The following is a 20,157-nucleotide window of genomic DNA, read 5'->3' on the forward strand; positions in this document are numbered from 1 at the left end:
ATTTCTATTTCAATTTTATCGACCACAAACTTAAGAAGTTTTGCTAAATGATGTCCCCTCCTTGTTTCGGCTTTTCAATTTCCTTGTCTGTGCGTCTTTATTTTTTGTGTGTGTGTGTGCGAGTGTGTGAGTGGTGTGTGGGTGTGTGTGGAGTATGTTTGTGTGCGTGTGAGCGTGTGCGATGTGCGTGTGTGTGTGTGTGCCTATGTGGTGTGTGTGTGCATGTGTCATGGTAAAACATGTTTTTACTTCCATTTTGAACATAGAAGAAGTGAGGTGTGTGTGTGTGTGAGTGTGTGTGGGTGTGTGGGGTGTGTGTGTGTCACGGTAGAACATGTTTTACTGCCATTTTGAACATAGAAGAAGTGAGGTGTTGTTTTTACCTTTTACGCCAATGAATGTCATCTACATCTTGTTACATTTGCCATTCTCCTTTAATTTCAAAGTTTTCATTTGTATCTTCATAACCCTTTTTGTCGTGCAGGATGTTACCATAGTTTCGCAATATTTTATGCTCATTACGGGTATTGTGTGTCTTGGTGGTCTATTTATATCCTTTGTAATATTTTTGTGTGCTTGCATAGATGTGTATTCTTATTTTTGTTTACCTGATATGAAAAATATTTATTGAAACGAAGAGCAGTAACAGGACAGGAGAGAGTGCATTGTCCCTCTTCTTTTTTCTTTCAATATATCTCGTTAGCAAGAGTGGTCTAGGATTGATTTATTTTACTATATGGGATATAGTGAGAGAAAAAGAGTGGAGGATTGTTAAAATCTGATAAATGCCTTGGGTGGTTATGATTTGCTAACCAATTCTTGAATTGGTTGCCAGCGACCACTTCAACAATGTTGTAGTTTTGAACCCTGACTTTAGTGTGTTTAGCCATTTTGATTTCCTTCCTGCTAATAGCGGTCTCTATAATTTTTCCCCTTGAATCACATGGTAGTTTCTGTAGCATCACCTTGATTTTTAGGTACTCGCATGGAAGAGGGAGAATGGTCCTTTTGCTCAGGAACAATTAATCAGTTATATATGTTGTACCTGATGCTTGACTCATGCTTGTGCTTACATGTGACTTACAGTTTATCAGGTAAAGAACTAATCATTCACCTGCCCAAGTTTCTGTTATTTTTCTGCCTTCAGGTACTTATGGGCAGTTTCATACATATTTGAGTGGTAACAATTTCCTATTAATGTGGTTTTGGTATTCGAGAAACCAGGATATTAGGCCTATAATTTGTTGAATCTGTGGTGTTGCTTGATAAATGGCACAACTGGTCCTGTGGCTTTTCTTTAGAAAGTGAATGATTCATTTACTGGAAGGAGACATTATCTTTAACTTTTTGGAAGAGAGGTAAGTTTCAAGAAGTAATCAAAATTCATTACAAGTTTTTATGCTAACTTTGTTAAAGGTTGAGGCGTCTTGTGTGATTTATGTTTCTTATCGCTTGGGCTTTTGCTGAAATGCCTTAGTAAATACAAAGCTAACACAGTACTCATTGCTTTTTGTTAACCCTATTTTAAAATTACAGTAGGGTTTAACTTTTTCAACAAAATATAAGGGATAAAATGAATTTTAGCTAAATAAAAAATGAAAAAACACAAAACTTTATGATAAATTAAATGAAAAAAGGGTTGTGTAAAACCAGATTGAGTTCTCCCATAAAGAGAACTAGTCTTCTATTATTATTAATAGGAAAAAAGAAAATGAGAAGAGATGAATGAGGTAATAAAGTTTAGGGATGGGCATTCAATCAGGTAATGAGAATTCGGATAATTTGGGTCGGGTACTTGAACTTTTGGGTAGTTAAAATAGCTACATGATCCCGTCTTGTTTTTTATCGGGTACCCGATTGTCGGTATCTAAATCTTTTTAAAAAAAAATAATTTTAGAAAAAAAAATTAGGGGCATATTTTGCCTCTAAATTGCCTTTGTTCAACAAAAAAAGAGGCAAAATTGCCTCTCTGTTACGGAGGCAAAATAATTTTGCCTCTTTATATTTTTTATTTTTATTGCTAAAATATTAATAAAAATTTTTGACTTAATTTTTTTTTATTTTTATTAAAATTTAAGTGTTTGAGTTTACAAAAAGTAATAGATATTTGAGTCTATAATTAACTAAATAACAAAAAGCGAATCCTATCTAGGGCTGGCAACGAGTCGAGCTCGACTCTGCAACTTTGAGCTCGAGCTCGACTACTCTGAGCTCGAGCTCAATTTCTCGAGCTCGAGAACGATTTCTCGAGCCGACGAGCAATTTTCATTTAGATTTACACCACCAGAATACAATTAAAGAGCTTCAACAGATATGGAGGAGAAAGACAACCATTTGAAACTGAAATTCGCACAGACATCGTACAACAGTCATGAACTTTCACCCTTTCTTCAACTTGTTTTAGTTATAGAAAATAGCACCCAAACTCAAGAAAAAGAATATAAAGATGCAACAGAGAAGAAAGGATTATCTTAAAGCCCATACTCGCCGCCGTCCTCGTTGCCGAATTGCCGTCTTTGTTGCCACGGAATTGGGGCTAGGGTTTTAAGAGATGGGTTTGGGGAAGAAATGAGAGAGGAGAAATAATGGAGATAGAAAGAGAGAGGAAAAGAAAGAGAAAGAAGAAACGAGTTGTTGCCATGAATTTGGGGCTAGGGGTTTAGGAGATGGGTTTGGGGAAGAAATGAGAGAGGAAGAAGAATGGAGATAGAAAGAGAGAGGGAAAGAAAGAGAAAAAAGAAACGAGAAAAATAGAGAGAGAAAGAAATGGGTTTTGACTTTTTATTGATTATTATTATTATTATTATTATTATTACCATTATTATTACTATTATAATTATTATTATTATTATTATTATTATTATTATTTTAAATAATGGGATCGAATCATAAAATTTTATATAGATATAATTGAAATTAATATATGTTCACAATCTGTAAAATTTATATATTTATAAATGTTAGTATAACATTGCTATAACTATCATCTTACATTGTTGAACAACATAGGTTAATTGGGCCATCAAAATTCAGATCAGACCGTTAGATATGATTAAACTTACAGAAAAATACATTTGGTAAAGTTTCAGACTTATTGGATATACGGATGTCGAGATATCGTACTCGAAACATAAGAGTAATCATTCAAGACGGTGTATCGTTGAATCAGACCATGTGATTTTAAATCATACCATCTATCTAATGGACACAGTCTCGTATATATTTAAATTTCGTATGAATCGGGTGCCCGAATTTTAAGATATCATAATTATTGATTAAATTTTTTAATCTCATTATATATAATAAAATAATAATTAGAATTATTCAACCATCATCATCATCATCGTTATTATTATTATTATTATTATTATTATTATTATTATTATTATTATTATTATTAAATTAATTAATAGGAATTACTAAATTTTGACATAAATTTATAAATAATAAAAAATCATAAGTGAATTACTTGTCAATTTAAAAAATGTATAACATAATACAAATATATATTAAAATATAACATAAAGATATTATAATAATTTTAATTATAAAAAAATATTATAATTTACTAAGTTGTTGATTAAATTTATTTTTATATAAAGATCAAATGTATAAATAAAAGTACCATAATTTATTATTATCCAAAATAAAAATATGATATTGATTAATAATTATAATATATGGTCAATTTAGATTATAAAACTGATCAAATATTAAATATAAAATAAATATATAAAAAATTCAAAAATAAAAAAATATATAAAAAATATTCACCAGCTTGCGAGCCAGTGAACACTTGGATCTGAGCTCGAGTCGAGCTCAAAGTCGAGTCGGCTCGACTCATCTTCCACCCCTAATCCTACCTAAACACCGACCTGATTTTTTGAATTCGGATATCAGATAAAATCGAATAAAGATAGTGGAAAATTTTTAAAGTGGAGGGGGCAGGCATGTCTTTTCAAAAGACCAAGATGTTTGAACCCTTAAAAGAAGTTCCCACAAAATTATTTATTCCCCTTTAGGCTTTAAGTGGGCCATAAGTACTCCCATTTTCTTTTAATGTACTTTATGTACAGCACAAAAATTCTATTATGTAATTATCATTTTTTGAATTGAATATTAATTATATAATATACTTATTAAACAACTGATTTAGATTAAATTTAGAAGGAGAAATCAACTTGGACGTGTCATTTATATTTGTGATATGAATTGCGATTCAATCGATATCGCATTGCACAAGCTATTATCTGTTTTATACTTCAAAAAGATATTTGGCTAGGGAGAGTAAGCTTTGGGGCCAATAACTTATAAGCTACTCAAACTTTTTATCTACAATCAATGTGGGGCAATTACTTAGATTATCAGTCTCTCAGATAAGTAGTTTGGGACACGCATATGGGCTTGTTCCTACGGACAACCAAATAATATGGTTTATAATTCGATCGATGTCTCGTTGCGAGAAGTGACTTCGTTTCACGATTTTGTCCTAAAAGAATATCTGGCAAGAAGAAACTTTCTTAGAGCTTATTAATCACTCAAACTCCTCATTTATAATAAATGTATACATTTGCCTAATAACTTCATGTATTGATACATGTCCAAATTTGAGACTTCTTGATTCATAAATACTATGTAAAATTCCTTTACATGTCTTTAAATTGTTACATCAATAAAAAAAAAATACAACCATTTAAGTTTTTCAACCATTCCTCTAATATAATATATATATATATATATATATCTAATTTCTTCAATCATACAATAATAAAAGAAATTTTGACATCACTTTCACTATAAAAAAGTTTCAAATAAATAATGAAAACATATTCTCATAATTCAGTACGTAATGCCACAAAACATCATTCCACCACACAAAATTCCCACAAAAGTCTAAAATAACTCCAAACATTCATAATTTGAAGATGTTGGGAGTTTGTGGATCTTTTATTGTAGCACTCTCTTCGCTACAAGGGTTATATTTATGCTAAACATCATACTTATAGTAATTCTTGTGTTCATATATATAAATTTGCACATAACCATCTAGTTAATTTTCATACGTAATCCCAACACGTCATAATAGATATTATCAACCCACAACATTATATATATATATATATATCAAACACCACAAGTAATCTCCATGCTTACGTTCCCTCTATACAACAAAATATGATCTGTACTCTAACTGACAATGAGGAGAAAATAGCATACTGGCCCGACCTGCCTGGGTATAACACGTAAACCTAGCCTTCAACAGTTAGACACCTCAAAGTCTACTCCTGAAAGAGAAAATATCAGCAGAGGGATGAGTCTACCACTCAGTAAGTAAATAACCAGCCTTATCTATATATGTATACCAAACACAGCCAAATAAGATAAACAGGCAACACGCATGGGATAAAATCAATTTAATTCCAACATAATCAGCTTTATTACACCACATAGCTATCTCATGATAAGACAGTCAACCACACTACATTTTTTTCTAGTTTGCTTACCAGAGGTGATATTGTGTTTTTCCCGCCAACTCAATCTCACCATTATTAAATTTAAGTGAATCCCCTTGACAGTCGGCTCATCAATCTCATTTCGCACATAGCATTTTCTTTTCGCACATAGCTGTTTCATTTCGCACATAGCATTTTCTTTTCGCACATAGCACTTTCTTTTCGCACATAGCACTTTTCATATCGCCTTATAGGCTTTTCAACACATCAAGGGGTACTCACACCACAATTATATTCAATTTTCACCACTCCCTCATTTCCACATATCACCATTCTTATAAGCAACTAGTAACATAAAACCATATATCAATACATTCTCATTCTCATACACTCACAACACATCAAACAACAAACATAATATTTCAATGTACTCTCTCATTCCACGTACACATTATCGTCAATCAAATTACATTATTCACCACTCATATATATTTTCAAATAAATCAAAGTCAGCATGAACCACAAAATTCATATAACAGTAAAACCACAAATACAGAAAGCATATATAGATAATACTAATTATTTACTTACCTCAACTTCACAACGCTTTTATCTACTCAATCGATAATTGTCAGTCGTTTCACCTTACCCCCATATCCTATAATAAGTTATACCACACATAATTAATATATCGAGAATATCGTAATTTCTTTTAAATATAATGTTGACTATCATTTGTACAATTCCTAATAATTCTTTAATATTTCATTTCTATCGAAATACAAATCTTTGTTTTTCCTCTTTATTAACATACCATTTATTAAATATAATTCTCGGAATATTTCTATGAATTTTCTATCAATTTCTCGCTATTATATTCTTTAATTGAACAATAATACGTATAATTGCGTATCTGGTTAACAATTCCGATGGAATTGTATAAAGTGGCTATAACAACATTCAAATCTAATAAATTTAATAATCTAATTAACCAACGATATCATTTTTTATATCCAATTTGATATTTAATTCGACACTATTTTAAATAGCCAAACTCGTAAAATCGTACCTCGGTTTCTCTCTTCCGTTTTCGGCCGAACAATTGCAATTTCCACTACTTGTATTGTGTGTGTGTGTAATGTGTATGTGTGTGTGGACAAAATAAGAGAGAAGAGAGTGAGGCGGTGGGGGGATGGCCCACCTCCCACTCTCAATTCTCTCTCTCTCTTCATATATATATGTATTTATTAATATATATATATAAATATTATTTATATATGTATAATATTAGTATTATTATTTTTTTATTTAATTAAATTTTTCTTAAAATACCCATTACGTCCCTCCTAAATTTCTTTAATTAATATAAATTGTCCCAAAATATTATGACGAACTCCAATTTAATCCGTTCAAGTTCTATTATATTCTAATTATGGCCCATAATTTATTTACCAATTAACTAAGTTTCATAAAAATTTACCAATTAATCTCCCATTATATATTATAATTTTTGGGGCGTCACATTTATAGTAGAAATAATATCATATCTTGTATTGTATTTTACATATATATTGTGTGTACAAATTTTACATTCTTATATATATTTTTTAAAAATAAAGTTATACATTAAACTTGTATATGTAAAATGCAACATATAATACAGATTAATTTATAACACAAAAATTCAAACTAATTTATTGTATGTGGGTCAAATAGTACACAAGCTCAACCAAAAAAAATGTACTTTTCAGAAGTGGCATTTTTTAGCCACTCAAATTTTAATTTTACAATAATCAAATAATAAATTAGAAAAAATAACACATTTGATCCAATTTGGCGGTACAAACATGTGACAATCCATTGTTCTTGCAAAATTGGCATTTTTCAGTATAAATGAGGCCAAATGTACTACTTTCCATCAATTATTGTTCAGATACAAAATTTAAATCGAAATAAATCAAAATAATACCATTCTCGAAACCCAAATTACAGAACGAAAAATTCATTTTTATTCATAGTTAGCGTATTCAGTCACCCCAAGAAATTGAAGGGATCAAATTTGTCCATCTAGCCGACAGAGAAAAAATGCAATATTCTGAATGTGGTACTATCTAAATAATTACATTATAAGTTATTTAAAACACACAAAATATCTTCATTTCTTTATGAAGAATGTTGATATCAGGAAAAATTATATTTTATGTCTTATACGTTAGTGTCTTTTTTTATGATTTTGATCTCATTATTTTTAAACTCATCACGTTGAATCCAATTACTTCAAGAAATTTACAATTCTATGGTCATCTGTCTTAATTCTGTTAAATTTTTTTATAAAAATAGCCTTAATTCTCTTCAAGACCTAAGGAGCTCATGACATGCGCACGTGTTGTTTCCGTTAAAAAAGGACCAAAATTACAAACTTTTCAAAATTATGAAATACAATTCGGTGAGTTGAAAAATAATAGGATCAAAGTTGCAAAAAGATTTTATTTGTGGAATGTAAAATGCAATTTTGATGATGTCATTATGTAAGCATCCAATAATTTCAAATTTCTCCATCAATCTCAATTATTGCCACATTAATGATAATTCCAGTAATAACTAAACACCTTTTGTTAGAGTCCCGAACACAACATGGCCTTCCTAAGATTCTATGTTCCCAAACAAGATAATGACCTCTCCCATGTTTAGGTGCAATGTCCGAATTTAGAACTCCTTTTTGTAGTTGATCATGTTCATACAGAGTTAAATACAATTTTTTGCATTTTCCTTCTTTACTTTTTTATTTAATATTTACTCATATATTTTTTTTTAATTCTTGCAATTTTAGAGTTCCTTTTTTTTTTTTTGGAGTTCGTCTTTTTTGTTAAAAAAAATACATGTGTATCTCATGTAACCTATTAAAATTGGGGCTATTGTTTCTATTAGCTCACTTTTTATCAGTATTTTCACCTTTTTAACTTTCTAGAGCAGCATTTGATGATGCAATTTTTTAATTTTAGCGATTTCATGAGTCTTTTTTTTTTTCACTCAGAGTTCACTCTTCTTGTTACTAGAGGTGAATCAAACTGCAACACTGGCAGGTGCCTTTGGTTGGTGTCCAATGCTTTCTTTGGACTTTTTTCTTCCTTCAAGAGAGGACATTTGAAAAAAGATGATTGAAGACCCCCGGAGGATGCACTTTAAAATCTTTCATCTTTATGGCCGGCGGATGACTGCCGAAAGGATCTCCCTCAAAAGGAGAATTAATACCTTTGTAGCTAGTCTCTATTCTCTTGAATAGTTAGGCTTAGTACACTAAGGAAGCTTGGATTAGAGATCAGAGTTCATCACGGCATTACATTAGACGGCATGAGAGGATTTTGACCCTCTTTCACCTGACGCCGAGAGGGCAGACCCAATTCAAGAAACCCGACGGAAGCTGAACTCAGAGATAGATCAAAAAAAATAAAAGACCAAAACTATTTTAAAAAATTAAAAAATAAAGATATTAATTACTAGGAACAAAAATTACATTTAACTCTATTCATATATATTGTACTTACTAACATATAGGGTTCTATGCCAATCCCCCGTGTAACAGACGGCTCCTTTCAAAATACAAAAAAAAAAGCTGATATATATAACTATCAACACATGTACGTACCTAATATATATATATATATATACCAACTCCATCAAATTAAAATAAGCGTATTGATTATTGACATTAATAATTAATTAAATTGCAAGTCAAAAATCAAACGTACAAATAAATAAAAGGATATATGTAAAATAATAAAGAAAAAAAATGATACCTTTTCCTAGCTATTCTCATCCAAGAAAATCATCACTTCACCCATTCCAAACATGCCATATTTATGCACGTGCCAAAATCCGCACGTCACACGTGTGACTTGCCGCTGTCGTTAACGGAGTTCCGATCATCAGGGCCTCCATGCACTAGTCCACACCACCGGCTGACCCTTCCAAGAAAGGAATATTCCGGCGGAATCTGAGCACTGTGCCATTGACCATCCCTCCTTGTACCTTCTTAACAAGGAGCGGGCATCATCACACACCTCCTCACTAAATGGCACCGGGCTGAAGCCGGCGGCATGCAGGCGGTATGACCACCGCGCGGCCGTCTCCCGCCTCTCCATGGACTCGGCTGACGGGCAGGCAACCAGGTCTACAATGGTGCGACCCGCTGCTCGTTCCAGCATAAGCCGCTCATTGCTTGTCCTTGGAAAGCTCTCATCCAATGCTTCAAAGTAAACCCTAAACCATCTCAGACATTCTTGAAAACCCCTGACGAATTCGAACCCATCAATTCCGACGTCAAGATCAGCTTCTTCCTCAACCACGGTGAGAATCCTGGGCCGCAGACTCCTAAAAGCGGACATTAAGAAATCCCGACGATTACCCGCCGCCGTTACAGAATGAAAGGCGCCCACACAATTAATAGCGAGCGCTTCGTCTTCGTTGATCTCCAATTCTGCTAAATTCAACTGCGACAAATCACCCGCATGGTGTACAACGTTGAACTTAAACGGGACGCCCATGAGCCGAGCAAATTTCTCCATCCTGTTGCCTATCTCTTTCATGACCTTTTGCACCACCGTCGCACCTCCGGAAGCGCCACCAGCCACAACGGTGGTGAGCCTCAGATGCGGGGTCTCGTCTGCCCGCGTGGCGATGGCTTCAAGCAAAGTAGGCCACTGCGTGCAGTATGTGTTGCTGATCTCAATTATATGGAGCTTGCTTTCACCTTCAAAAGCCTCCATGATTGCACCATTACAAGCAACGTGCCCGAACATAGTCCAGGGGCTAACTTCTTGAAATTTGAGCACCATTTTCCTCGTAGACTCGAAAGAACAAGTCTGTTCTGATGCAGACATCATCGTCCGGTAAGTTCTTTCACCGGAATCCGTCATACGGCTGAAAAGCGCCTGGAGGAAATAAGAAGCAAGCTTTTGATCGACATCACCATAAGGCGAGCTCATCTCATTCAGCATCCAAATGAGCTGTTGGACGCGAGCACTGTTTCTATCAGCTATAGCTTTAGCAGTTTCGAGAAGAATGTCAGAAGCCCACTGGCTCTTTTGGCCAGAAAGCGCGGCGGCGAATTCCACGTCCATCGGAGATATGGAAAATTGCTCGGCAGATTGATCATATCCATGGTGGTGAGTCGTAGAGGCGCTGCCGGTGGGGGTAGGGGTGTTTGAGAGTACCTGCTGCTGGTGATGATGGTAACTAGGATTGTAGTGCTTGGACGAGGAAGAAGAGGAGAAGCCTTCTTCATGATCCATATTGTAAAAATTGAAGCATTCTTCGTCTTCTAATTGGTGGTAAGAATTAGGGTTTTGTCTGGATGATCTGGAGCTGCTGGAAGTTCTGCTGGAGTTGAAGGAGTGATCAGATTGGAGACTGACTAGTCTGAACAAAGTATCCATATTCTAATACTACTCAAAATTAGACCCACACATCAAACATAGATTTCAACCTTTCTCTGTGTGTGATTAGATTTGTGTTGGCATATTGTTGGAGTGGCTACAGGTGGAGTAGTTCCTGGTGCTTTTAAGTACTGTAGTTTGGGGTTTTCTGTGTGAATTGAACTAAGTGGTGAGAATCTTGAAACTTGGAAGTTTTTCTAGCTAGCTAGCCCACCTAGGAATTAGACCCTTTTTCTTTTTTGTAATGCTCTTTTTTTATGAAGATCAGGGTTTTTTTTTTGGAGGAAATAAGGAGGAAGGGATGAGTAGAATTGACACTGCTGGTCGTTACATGGAAATTGGCAGAGACTAGACATTATTGTTTGAGACTTAGAAAGAATTGCCTGACAAAGGATGTAGATAGAGAAAGATAAAGGTCCAGTCCAAGTACATCATCAAAATGCCTATACCCTCCACCAATACAATGATCTGGTACGTAGTCAAATCCTTAAATCTTTCAGGAAGGATGATGTTGGATAACGTGGATTTATAACGTTTGATTCAGTTAACATCGAGATTTAACATGTTTACCATATCAGTTGAGGCCATATAAATGACTAAGTTAAAAGGATGTTCGGCTAAATTTATTTAATTTGGTAGTTTATATACATATATATATATATATTATATGTTGTTTTTAAAATTTATAAAATATATTTTTAGAATAAAATGATCGAGTTAGTAATATTTTATTAACTCTAAATTTATACTTAATTTAAAAGAATTTGCTACAAAAGCTTATTATAAGCTCTATTCTCGAAATTGTATTAAAAGCCCTATTCCTAAAAAGCTTATCAAATAATTTGTAGTATTTTATAAATTCTCAAGCATCTTATAAGTCGTTTTAAAAAATTAGTAAAATATTTTTTTAGACCCATAAAATAAGGATAGAATTTATTTTGGTATCACAACTATTGCAAGTGACGTTTTTAGTCTCATAAAATTCAAAATCACGTCTTTTTAGTCCCATAAATATAATTTTAGGCCTTTTGAGTCCCAAAAAATTACCACACCTTTTTAGTATCAAACAACGCCTTTTAGTCTAAAAAATTACAATGCACGTGATTATTTGAAATTAAAAATACATTAGTATGAATTTTATGAGACTAAAGACATCACCTATCATAATTATGGTATCAAAATAAATTTTATCCTTATTTTGGGATTAAAAAAAAATTGCCTTCTAAAAAAAAGGCACTCAAAGAGTACCCTCTAAATAATGTTTAAAGTAGTTTGACTGGGTCTAATCTTCTATTCAATAAAAGAAATGAAATGGGTATGGTGGGATTAGCTTTTGAGACAGCTTTATGCAAGTAGGCTTGATCTATGGTTTGTGAGGTGAGGTGTGTGTGTGGATTGTAAGAAAGAGAGGGAGTAGTAGTGGGAGCAGGCGTGACGAATTGATGGGAATTGGGAGAGAAAGAGACATGAAAAAAGCTGCCGGCATGGCATGCACACACTACGGCCCTTTCACTCACATTTTTTGCCTCCCAATCCCTCTCCAATCTCTGCCAACAATTCCCTACTTTTGCTTCTTTTCTTATTTTTATACTTAGTACAAAATTCCATACGTATATTCCATCATGGTATTTGTCCTAAAAGTTGTTGTCACATTACTACATTCATGTCCATTTCCTAAATCTGGGGCGTGCTCTTAGTACCTTTTTCTCCCACCCATCCCCATTCTTGTTTACGTTTCCATAATGCTACATAGTACGTAAAGCATTTTTCTAGATTGCAGATAGCCAGTTTACATGCATAGCAAAGTAGTTGAGATGATGTCTTTCCACTTAGTCAGAATCCCAATATCTCAATTAGGCCTGGAGGTTTATTCTTGATTGGAGGCACCATGTGTCTTTGTTTATGTAGCCAACGCTTCATGCGCTATGTGGGGCATCCGACTAACATGGTCTGGTGTGAATGCCATCAAGTCGACCTGTGAGAACTCTTTAGTTTTGATTGGGGGACCTTGGGCCTATAACTCATGGACTTGAGCATTCTTCATTCTTGAATTAGGCTACTTGAATCTCTTTAAGTCGATTCGATTTTTAAAGACACTGATGGCTAATTTTTAATATATATATATATATATATATATTTGTATTTTAGGATGTTTGATATGGAATCTATTTCAGAATTTACAAATATATTTGACTAGTTTTAAATTTTTCATCTGATGATTTATGTAATTTAAACTGTATTCCATAATAAATAAATAAATACCTCATCTAAATTAAAATCTTTGACATAAAGCAAACATTGGAAAATCCAAATTTCAAAAGTGAACAGCATACTATACACACACTTTTGATTTCCCAAGAAACAAGGACGTGCTTTAATGTTGTCTCCTTGATTAGCAAACACCACGCGGATTTGTGGATTGGCTTCTCCTTCCTTTTATATCCTAGTTTTGCTTTCTATGAAACTTTTTTTTATTTCATCAACGTATAAAAATTTAATTTAAATGTACAAAGACAAATACATGTATATATATATATATATATTAGAACTCACGGAAATTTTTTATCTCATTAATTAACCACCTCAATCCCATTAGTATACAAACATTTAATTTTAATGAAAAATTTTTACTCAAATCAGATTGGGTCGAACTAAAATAATCATAAAGTGTGATACACATGTCATGTAATTGATCATTTTCCCTTAATTATATTTCAATCATATTACATCACTAAGTTAAGTATTATAACTCAGCTCGCTACCGTCAACTTATAACCAGACTACAAAAATGACGCAATATTAATTATCTTCAATAAAATTTTAAATTTTTATAGGATTCAAATAAAAAATTAATAATTTAACCACCAAATAACGAGGCGGCCTAAATAATTGAATTCTTACATAAATGTGAAAACCAAGAATTTGAAGACAAATTAGTTAATTGATGAAATGATTGGGAAATTTTGCTGGTTTGGACAGACGTTGTCGTTTTCCGAGAAATGGAGTAGAATTATAGGTGTGGGTGTACGTAGTTAGTTTGTTGATGGAGACAAAGTGTGGATAGATAGATATATGGAGAAATAGATGACAAAGGGACAATACCTCCCATTCATAATTTCATCACTCACTTCAGTTTCATTGCAATATCGGCTGCTCCATATTCCTAAGAATTGGCTTTAAGGATGTCAAGACATACACGACGCAAGCACAATTTTTCTTGACGAGTCTACAAATATTAATAAATAATGTGAAAAATAATATCAATATATACTAAATGATAATAAATTTTATCAATCTTTTTATAAATTTATTAGTGATAAAAAAAAATGCTATTCAAAAATCTTCACAAATTGGTAATTTATAATGATGAAAAGCTTATACATAAAATTATATTAAGTTATATATTATTGTACATATTCACTTATTTAATTAATTATAATTTTATTAGATAAATTATGGTTCTAAAAATTTTATTTTCACAAAATATTAAAATTAAAAAATATATATTTTTTTTTAAAACATAATAAATATTTGCAATGGATTTTGGGACGACAACCATTCACATATTACATTAGAATATTTTGGGACGGAAATTACGATCAATTCTGTCCCAAATTTCATCATAAATGCATTTTAAATCTCAAAATAATTTAGAACGATTTCCAAAGATATTTCCATCACAAAATATATGTCACAATTTCTCTGACAAACTTTTGTCCAAATTTTTCAATGATAATATATAAATTTTTCTGCTCAAAATCCATCAAAAGCCCTCAGTCCGTCCTTCCCAAATTCCATCTCAAATAAAACATTAATGTTTCGTCCGACAGCAATAACATACTGTCGGATAAAAAGTTACAAATATTCCAATAAAATACTAGTTAATTGGAATTTCATAAAAATATTTTTTGAAGTTCCATTTACCTGACGATATTCCTTTTACCCCAAAATCATCAGAATTGCTGTTGAAAACTTTATTAGGATCAAGTAATTAGTTATTTCTTGTATATAATTTCTTTAAATACTTTATAAATATTACATATTAGTTTTATTCTAAATAAAAAATTTAAAATGTAATCCTTTTTACAAAATTGAAAATTTAATGAATTATTACCTTAACTTTTGTCAAAATAATATATAAGTACATGTATTCATACTATTTGAATATCGACATAAATATATAATAGATATTCTCTTTGTTAATTGTAATGACAATTTTTAGTTGTATAATGTACAATATCTTATTTATATTTTTTAGTACATATAATATCAATAAAAATTTTACATTTATTTAATTATAATAAGTTATTATTAAGTAATCAAATATTTTCTCTTCTTCAAATAAAACCATCATCCACTATTATAGCTAAAATGAAACTTAAATCCATGTAAATATATAAGTGTACTACAAAATTTTAAGCATATGTCATTAATTTACTAAAAATAAAATGGAATGTGAACAAAATGATGAGGATATTTCTATCTTATGAAATATTATTAGTTTTATAAAGCATATAAAAGGTTTTTAAAAAGTTGTGTGAAATTAACTTTTTTTTAAAAGTTTATACGATCGAAAATATCTTATTTCAAAATTTTATAAGTTTTTTTAAAAAATTATTTGAAACTTAATTTTCAAACATCTTATAGAATATTTTAATAAGCTTATAAGCTCAGCTAAACACCCTCTCAGTACTCTCGGGTTCAAAATCTTATATTGGTGGCTCACGATATGTGCAGTGGCCGAGCAAGACTAGACCGTTGGGTTAGGTTGGCCTAGGCTCACTTGGGACCGGGCTGGTCCCAAGTATTGAAACCTTGGACCAGCCTACATACCGGTGACCCAGGACCACCTGGTCCTGAGCTGGGCCTGTTGGACCAATTTTTTATAAAAACTAGTCGTCGTGGCACGCTATCTTTACGTGCATATAATAAATAATTATTTATATTATAAATAAGAATAAGATATATAAACCAAAACATCACATTTTAGAAAAAAATAAATAAATAAAACTAAATTAGAAATCTTATCAACATAAAGAAAAAATGGTGTGAATGCAATTTTCATATTATTATAGATAAATAGTGTATATAGATGATAAGAATAATTTGAGTAAGGATAGTTGAAAATACATAAGAATATTTTTAGTAATTTAAGAAATTAGTATAGCGGTGTAAGTAACCGCTATTTGTGAGTGAAAATGATTTTACATACTATAGATATTATGAATAAATATATATATATATATATACCAACAAATCATATTTTTCTTTTAAAAAGAAAGAAATTAGCAACAAATAAAAAAATAGCAACAAAGAAAAAAATATCAACGCAGGGTATTATTGACATAACAATAAACTGATGTTGGGATGACGTAACTGCCGTTTGTGAGAGAAAAGGCATTTTCTTTTATATAGTATAGATAATGCATGGCATATAAATTTCATTTTATTCTCCTAAACTAACTACTCTAGTACCTTTTTTATACTTTTGAAACTCTAAAAATTATTATCTTTATTGTTCTCCTTCTAAATCATAATACTCTTTATTTATTTTTTCAAAGTTTATTTTAAATCCTCTTTTAATTTGTTATTATCTAAGTTTATTACTATAAGCTTGTTCGTCAAATTATTATTTAAATTTATTATATAATCTTAATATTTATTTTTTCTAGTTATGATATTATTTATTTTATTTCATAATACAACCATAAATTTAATTAATTATTAAAAAAAACCTCTAGAGAAAAGTAAAATAGGCACAATCAGAGCTGATCCAGTTGTAGTCCGAACCTAATCGTAGCAGTTAATGGATTGTGCCTAAATTTATAAATAAACTCAATTGAAGTTCATTTAAAGACCCAAGACCACCTCAAAATCAATTATGAACAGTAATAAACCGATTCTAAACCAAAATTTTATGAACTAATCCGTGCTGGTACTGAGCGGCCTAGAGCGACACAACCCATTGGGTTGTGCACCTTGAGGTGGCTCTTGAGATTTTGGTGGATTAAGGATTGAAATATGGGATTAGTTTTTCAGTTCTCCGAAAAGTGCACTTTTCTCTAAACGTTCATTTAATATTTTCAGCTAAACACCCTATATTTTAGCAGTAAGTTGATTCCAATGTGTCTACAAACAAGTTTTAAATACACGATAATGATCTGCAAAAATATAAATCATAATGCACTATGATCAGTACATGAACGAAAAGATAAAAATTCAACTTTATATCCACTTTTTCTGGACAGGAAAGATGTTAACAAATGTCCCACTTATAAAGACTATCTCTATTATTTATCTATTACTAATATAATCCATATAAAGCAACTCCAGTATGCAGCGAGCCATAACGGACATGTTAGACTACTAGTCATAGCATTTAAGGTCCCACCGTCGAATCAGGTTCGCATGCACTACACCTGAAAAGTTCAACTAATAATTGCACGAAAAGCAGAGTAGAACTAAAACGCGACATAAGATAGCATTGTCTCAGTTTTGTAGCATAAATGTTGAAACACAACACAGGCAGCATGCTTCTTCATCTTTTCACCATCCAAACTACAGATTGATTAATCAATCAACTACATGATGAAAATTAAAAATTCAAACTCCATACGATGTATTTGTTTAACTTAAAACAGATACAGATTGATAAATCGAATTTATATTTTTCTTTGATTCACAACTTACACTAATGTGCATTACAGAGGTGCAGTGGATTATTTGTTGGTAGTTGATTGATCAATCAACTACGGGCTCCAACTGACCACCAACTGATTTACTTTTGGATGAATGATTAATCAGTCAAATGGCTGGGTAACAGTGTGAACAAGGAGATGAGGGATTTCCTCACCAAACATGAGCGTCTGCTATATAATGGTTGCTGCAAGAACTAGAACTGGAAATTATGCCTCCAGATAACCGTTTCTTTCCAAGTAGGAAATAACTTTTTCAGCCAGGACAGTTGGAGAATCACAAACCCCTTCACGTTGATGCAATACTATCTGGAAAAGTGAAGAGCATTGGAGGTTTGTGTTATGAAAACCAAAATGTAAAAGATAATAGATGGGAAGGAGATGATGGGATGACCACATCCGTAGTTATCTTGAGAAGGCGTTATACGTCAAAAAGGGTTGTCTTTCTCGACAGTACCCATTGACAACACCTAGATGAAACAAACCTTTTCGCCACAATTGAACTGAATAAAATATAACATGTTGGGGACTCAAAATCAAGGTAATGCTATTAGTTTCAAGAGCAGTTGGTATCTCTTGTATCATGGGCATGCATGAATAAGTTGGAGCAAGTACATGATATTTCTCGATGCCCAATAGAAATGCATACCTCACAGTTTAATGGTGGCTCATATGGATCATCAACACCAGTGAAACCTGTAAAACACAAGCAAAACCAATCAGGTCTTTTGAATGGAAAATGCAGGTGCATCGCATAGCTACAAAGAGAAGAGAGCAAGAAGTGTATGCTTCTTTAGGTTCTCAAATACGGATTGTATGTACCACATCCCAGAACAGAATTGATGACAACTGCAGGAAAGACCATCCAATGGCATACTACAGGAAGAGATCACCATAAAAACATATGAAACGATTTCAGTACGTGCTCTATCTTTCCAGAAAGGAGTAGAAGAAGAGAATCTATTTTAGCCGCCTAGCGATAGGTATCCCAGATACTGGCTGCTAGATCATGAATGCAAATAGAGTCTCCCTAGCAATATGTATCTAAGACACTGGCTGCTGGATTATGAATGCAAATAGACAAGAAGAGAACAACCAGGTTTTAGAATCTCAATGACCACATTCGCTATGTAAAGCACCTTTGATTTTTCCAGCTCGTGCAAGTTTGTACAATCCCTTAGGATCCCTTTCCTCACAAATTTGTAAAGGCACATCCATATACACCTGCATATTTCAACAAGCTTTTAATTTGAGAACTATACTTGCCAACATGAATAGAGGCATAAAGCACCAAACAAATTTCCAAGCACAGAGCCATAACCTCAATAAAGTCTCCTTCAGGCAGTAAAGCTCGGCAAGCATCTCTCTCCTTCCTGAAGGGAGATATTAAACTTGCGATGCAAATGACTCCAGAATCTGCAAAGAGCTTTGCCACTTCTCCTGTATAACATAAATTAAGCTGATATAACTCTGAACTGTGACATATCAAAAGACTTCGAGTAGAATGATCAACTCATAATTGAGGCAAGAAACCAACCTATCCTTCTTATGTTCTCTGCTCTATCATCAGCTTTAAAACTAAGATCCCGATTCAGACCATGCCTGCAGTTGTCCCCATCAAGGATATAGGTCAGCTTTCCCCTGGCATGTAAGGCACAACTCAAAGCACATGCCAAAGTGCTCTTTCCTGAAGAAGTCATGGTAGAAAACACCGAAACAAAGTCACGAACAATGATGAAATTAAGAGAAGAAGTAGCTAAGACCAACGAGGACTATTAGAAGGAAACATTAAATTAATCAATTTTCTTATTTCTCCTCTTTTGTGATTTCAAGATTCCCTTTTGAGATTTCAAGATGATTCTATGGGGAATCACAAGGAATAAGATGCAGCATCTCACCTATTGCAGTGAAGGCAACAGTAGTCCAATATTTCGCCTCAAAAACTACACACCTAACTCAGAGACAAAGAATACCATAAGAATCTGTCTTTCCTCATCTTGAAAGACACCACTTTGCATATTCAAGACCAATCATATGCCCTCTTTATAAATTTTAATAAACCCAAAAGCAATCATCAAAAAAAATACAAAAAGATAGTTCATGGGCATGGTTTCAAAAGGGTTCTTGTGGTATCCCAAAGTTTAGTGCTTTGCTAACAATTTCCTCTTCATAACATAGCATTGATCATGAAGTTTCTCAACACTCAAGCAGACTACTCCCAATCAGTCATACCATATTCTTCCATAGTGTAGAATCTATGATCTGTAACCACCTCTAGATCACATATAAATATCAATTATAATCACAACCCACAGCAACACTCAATCATGAGTGAAGGCACAAGTAAATACAATTAGAGTCAACTTAAGAGTTCCAGTGGCTTCACAAACCTGATCCACTTAATCCAGTGATCCAAATAACACAACCCTTCTGATTAAGCAACTCCTCCCTGTCGCTCTTTTCTACAGAACACTTGTGCCACACAATATTCGATGAATTTCCAACTGTAGACATCCGAAGCCTACTTTCCCCTAGTTAAACAATTCATCACACACGTTAGATATCTAAAGCAAT

At 32.7% G+C, this 20,157-nt stretch overlaps 2 protein-coding genes across 3 annotated transcripts in view; both read right to left on the reverse strand.

Moving 5' to 3' along the window:
* Window positions 8,777-11,371, reverse strand: LOC105158589 (protein SHORT-ROOT). Its single transcript, XM_011075382.2, has one exon. The coding sequence runs from the start codon at window positions 10,886-10,888 to the stop codon at window positions 9,380-9,382; it is 1,509 nt and encodes a 502-aa protein (XP_011073684.1). The 5' UTR covers window positions 10,889-11,371; the 3' UTR covers window positions 8,777-9,379.
* The window catches only part of LOC105158590 (adenylyl-sulfate kinase 3), a 3,331-nt gene continuing 714 nt past the window's right edge, over window positions 17,541-20,157 (reverse strand). Inside the window, exons 2-8 of one of the 2 annotated variants that reach the window (XM_011075383.2) lie at window positions 19,974-20,114; window positions 19,482-19,526; window positions 19,121-19,270; window positions 18,905-19,023; window positions 18,723-18,807; window positions 18,233-18,279; window positions 17,541-17,892 (exon numbers count right to left, since the gene is read on the reverse strand). In XM_011075383.2, the coding sequence (XP_011073685.1) occupies window positions 17,794-17,892; window positions 18,233-18,279; window positions 18,723-18,807; window positions 18,905-19,023; window positions 19,121-19,270; window positions 19,482-19,526; window positions 19,974-20,114 (686 nt within the window). In that variant the 3' untranslated portion in view covers window positions 17,541-17,793. The remainder of the gene's footprint in view (window positions 17,893-18,232; window positions 18,280-18,722; window positions 18,808-18,904; window positions 19,024-19,120; window positions 19,271-19,481; window positions 19,527-19,973; window positions 20,115-20,157) is intronic. The other variant, XM_011075384.2, reaches the window with a different exon arrangement.

The sequence above is a fragment of the Sesamum indicum genome, linkage group LG3 (genome assembly GCF_000512975.1).
Source record: "Sesamum indicum cultivar Zhongzhi No. 13 linkage group LG3, S_indicum_v1.0, whole genome shotgun sequence".
Classification (NCBI taxonomy): domain Eukaryota; kingdom Viridiplantae; phylum Streptophyta; class Magnoliopsida; order Lamiales; family Pedaliaceae; genus Sesamum; species Sesamum indicum.

What these genes read in the sequence shown, in the direction of transcription:
- LOC105158589 (XM_011075382.2), bottom strand. Translation starts at nt 10,888, where the DNA reads ATGGATACTTTGTTCAGACTAGTCAGTCTCCAATCTGATCACTCCTTC.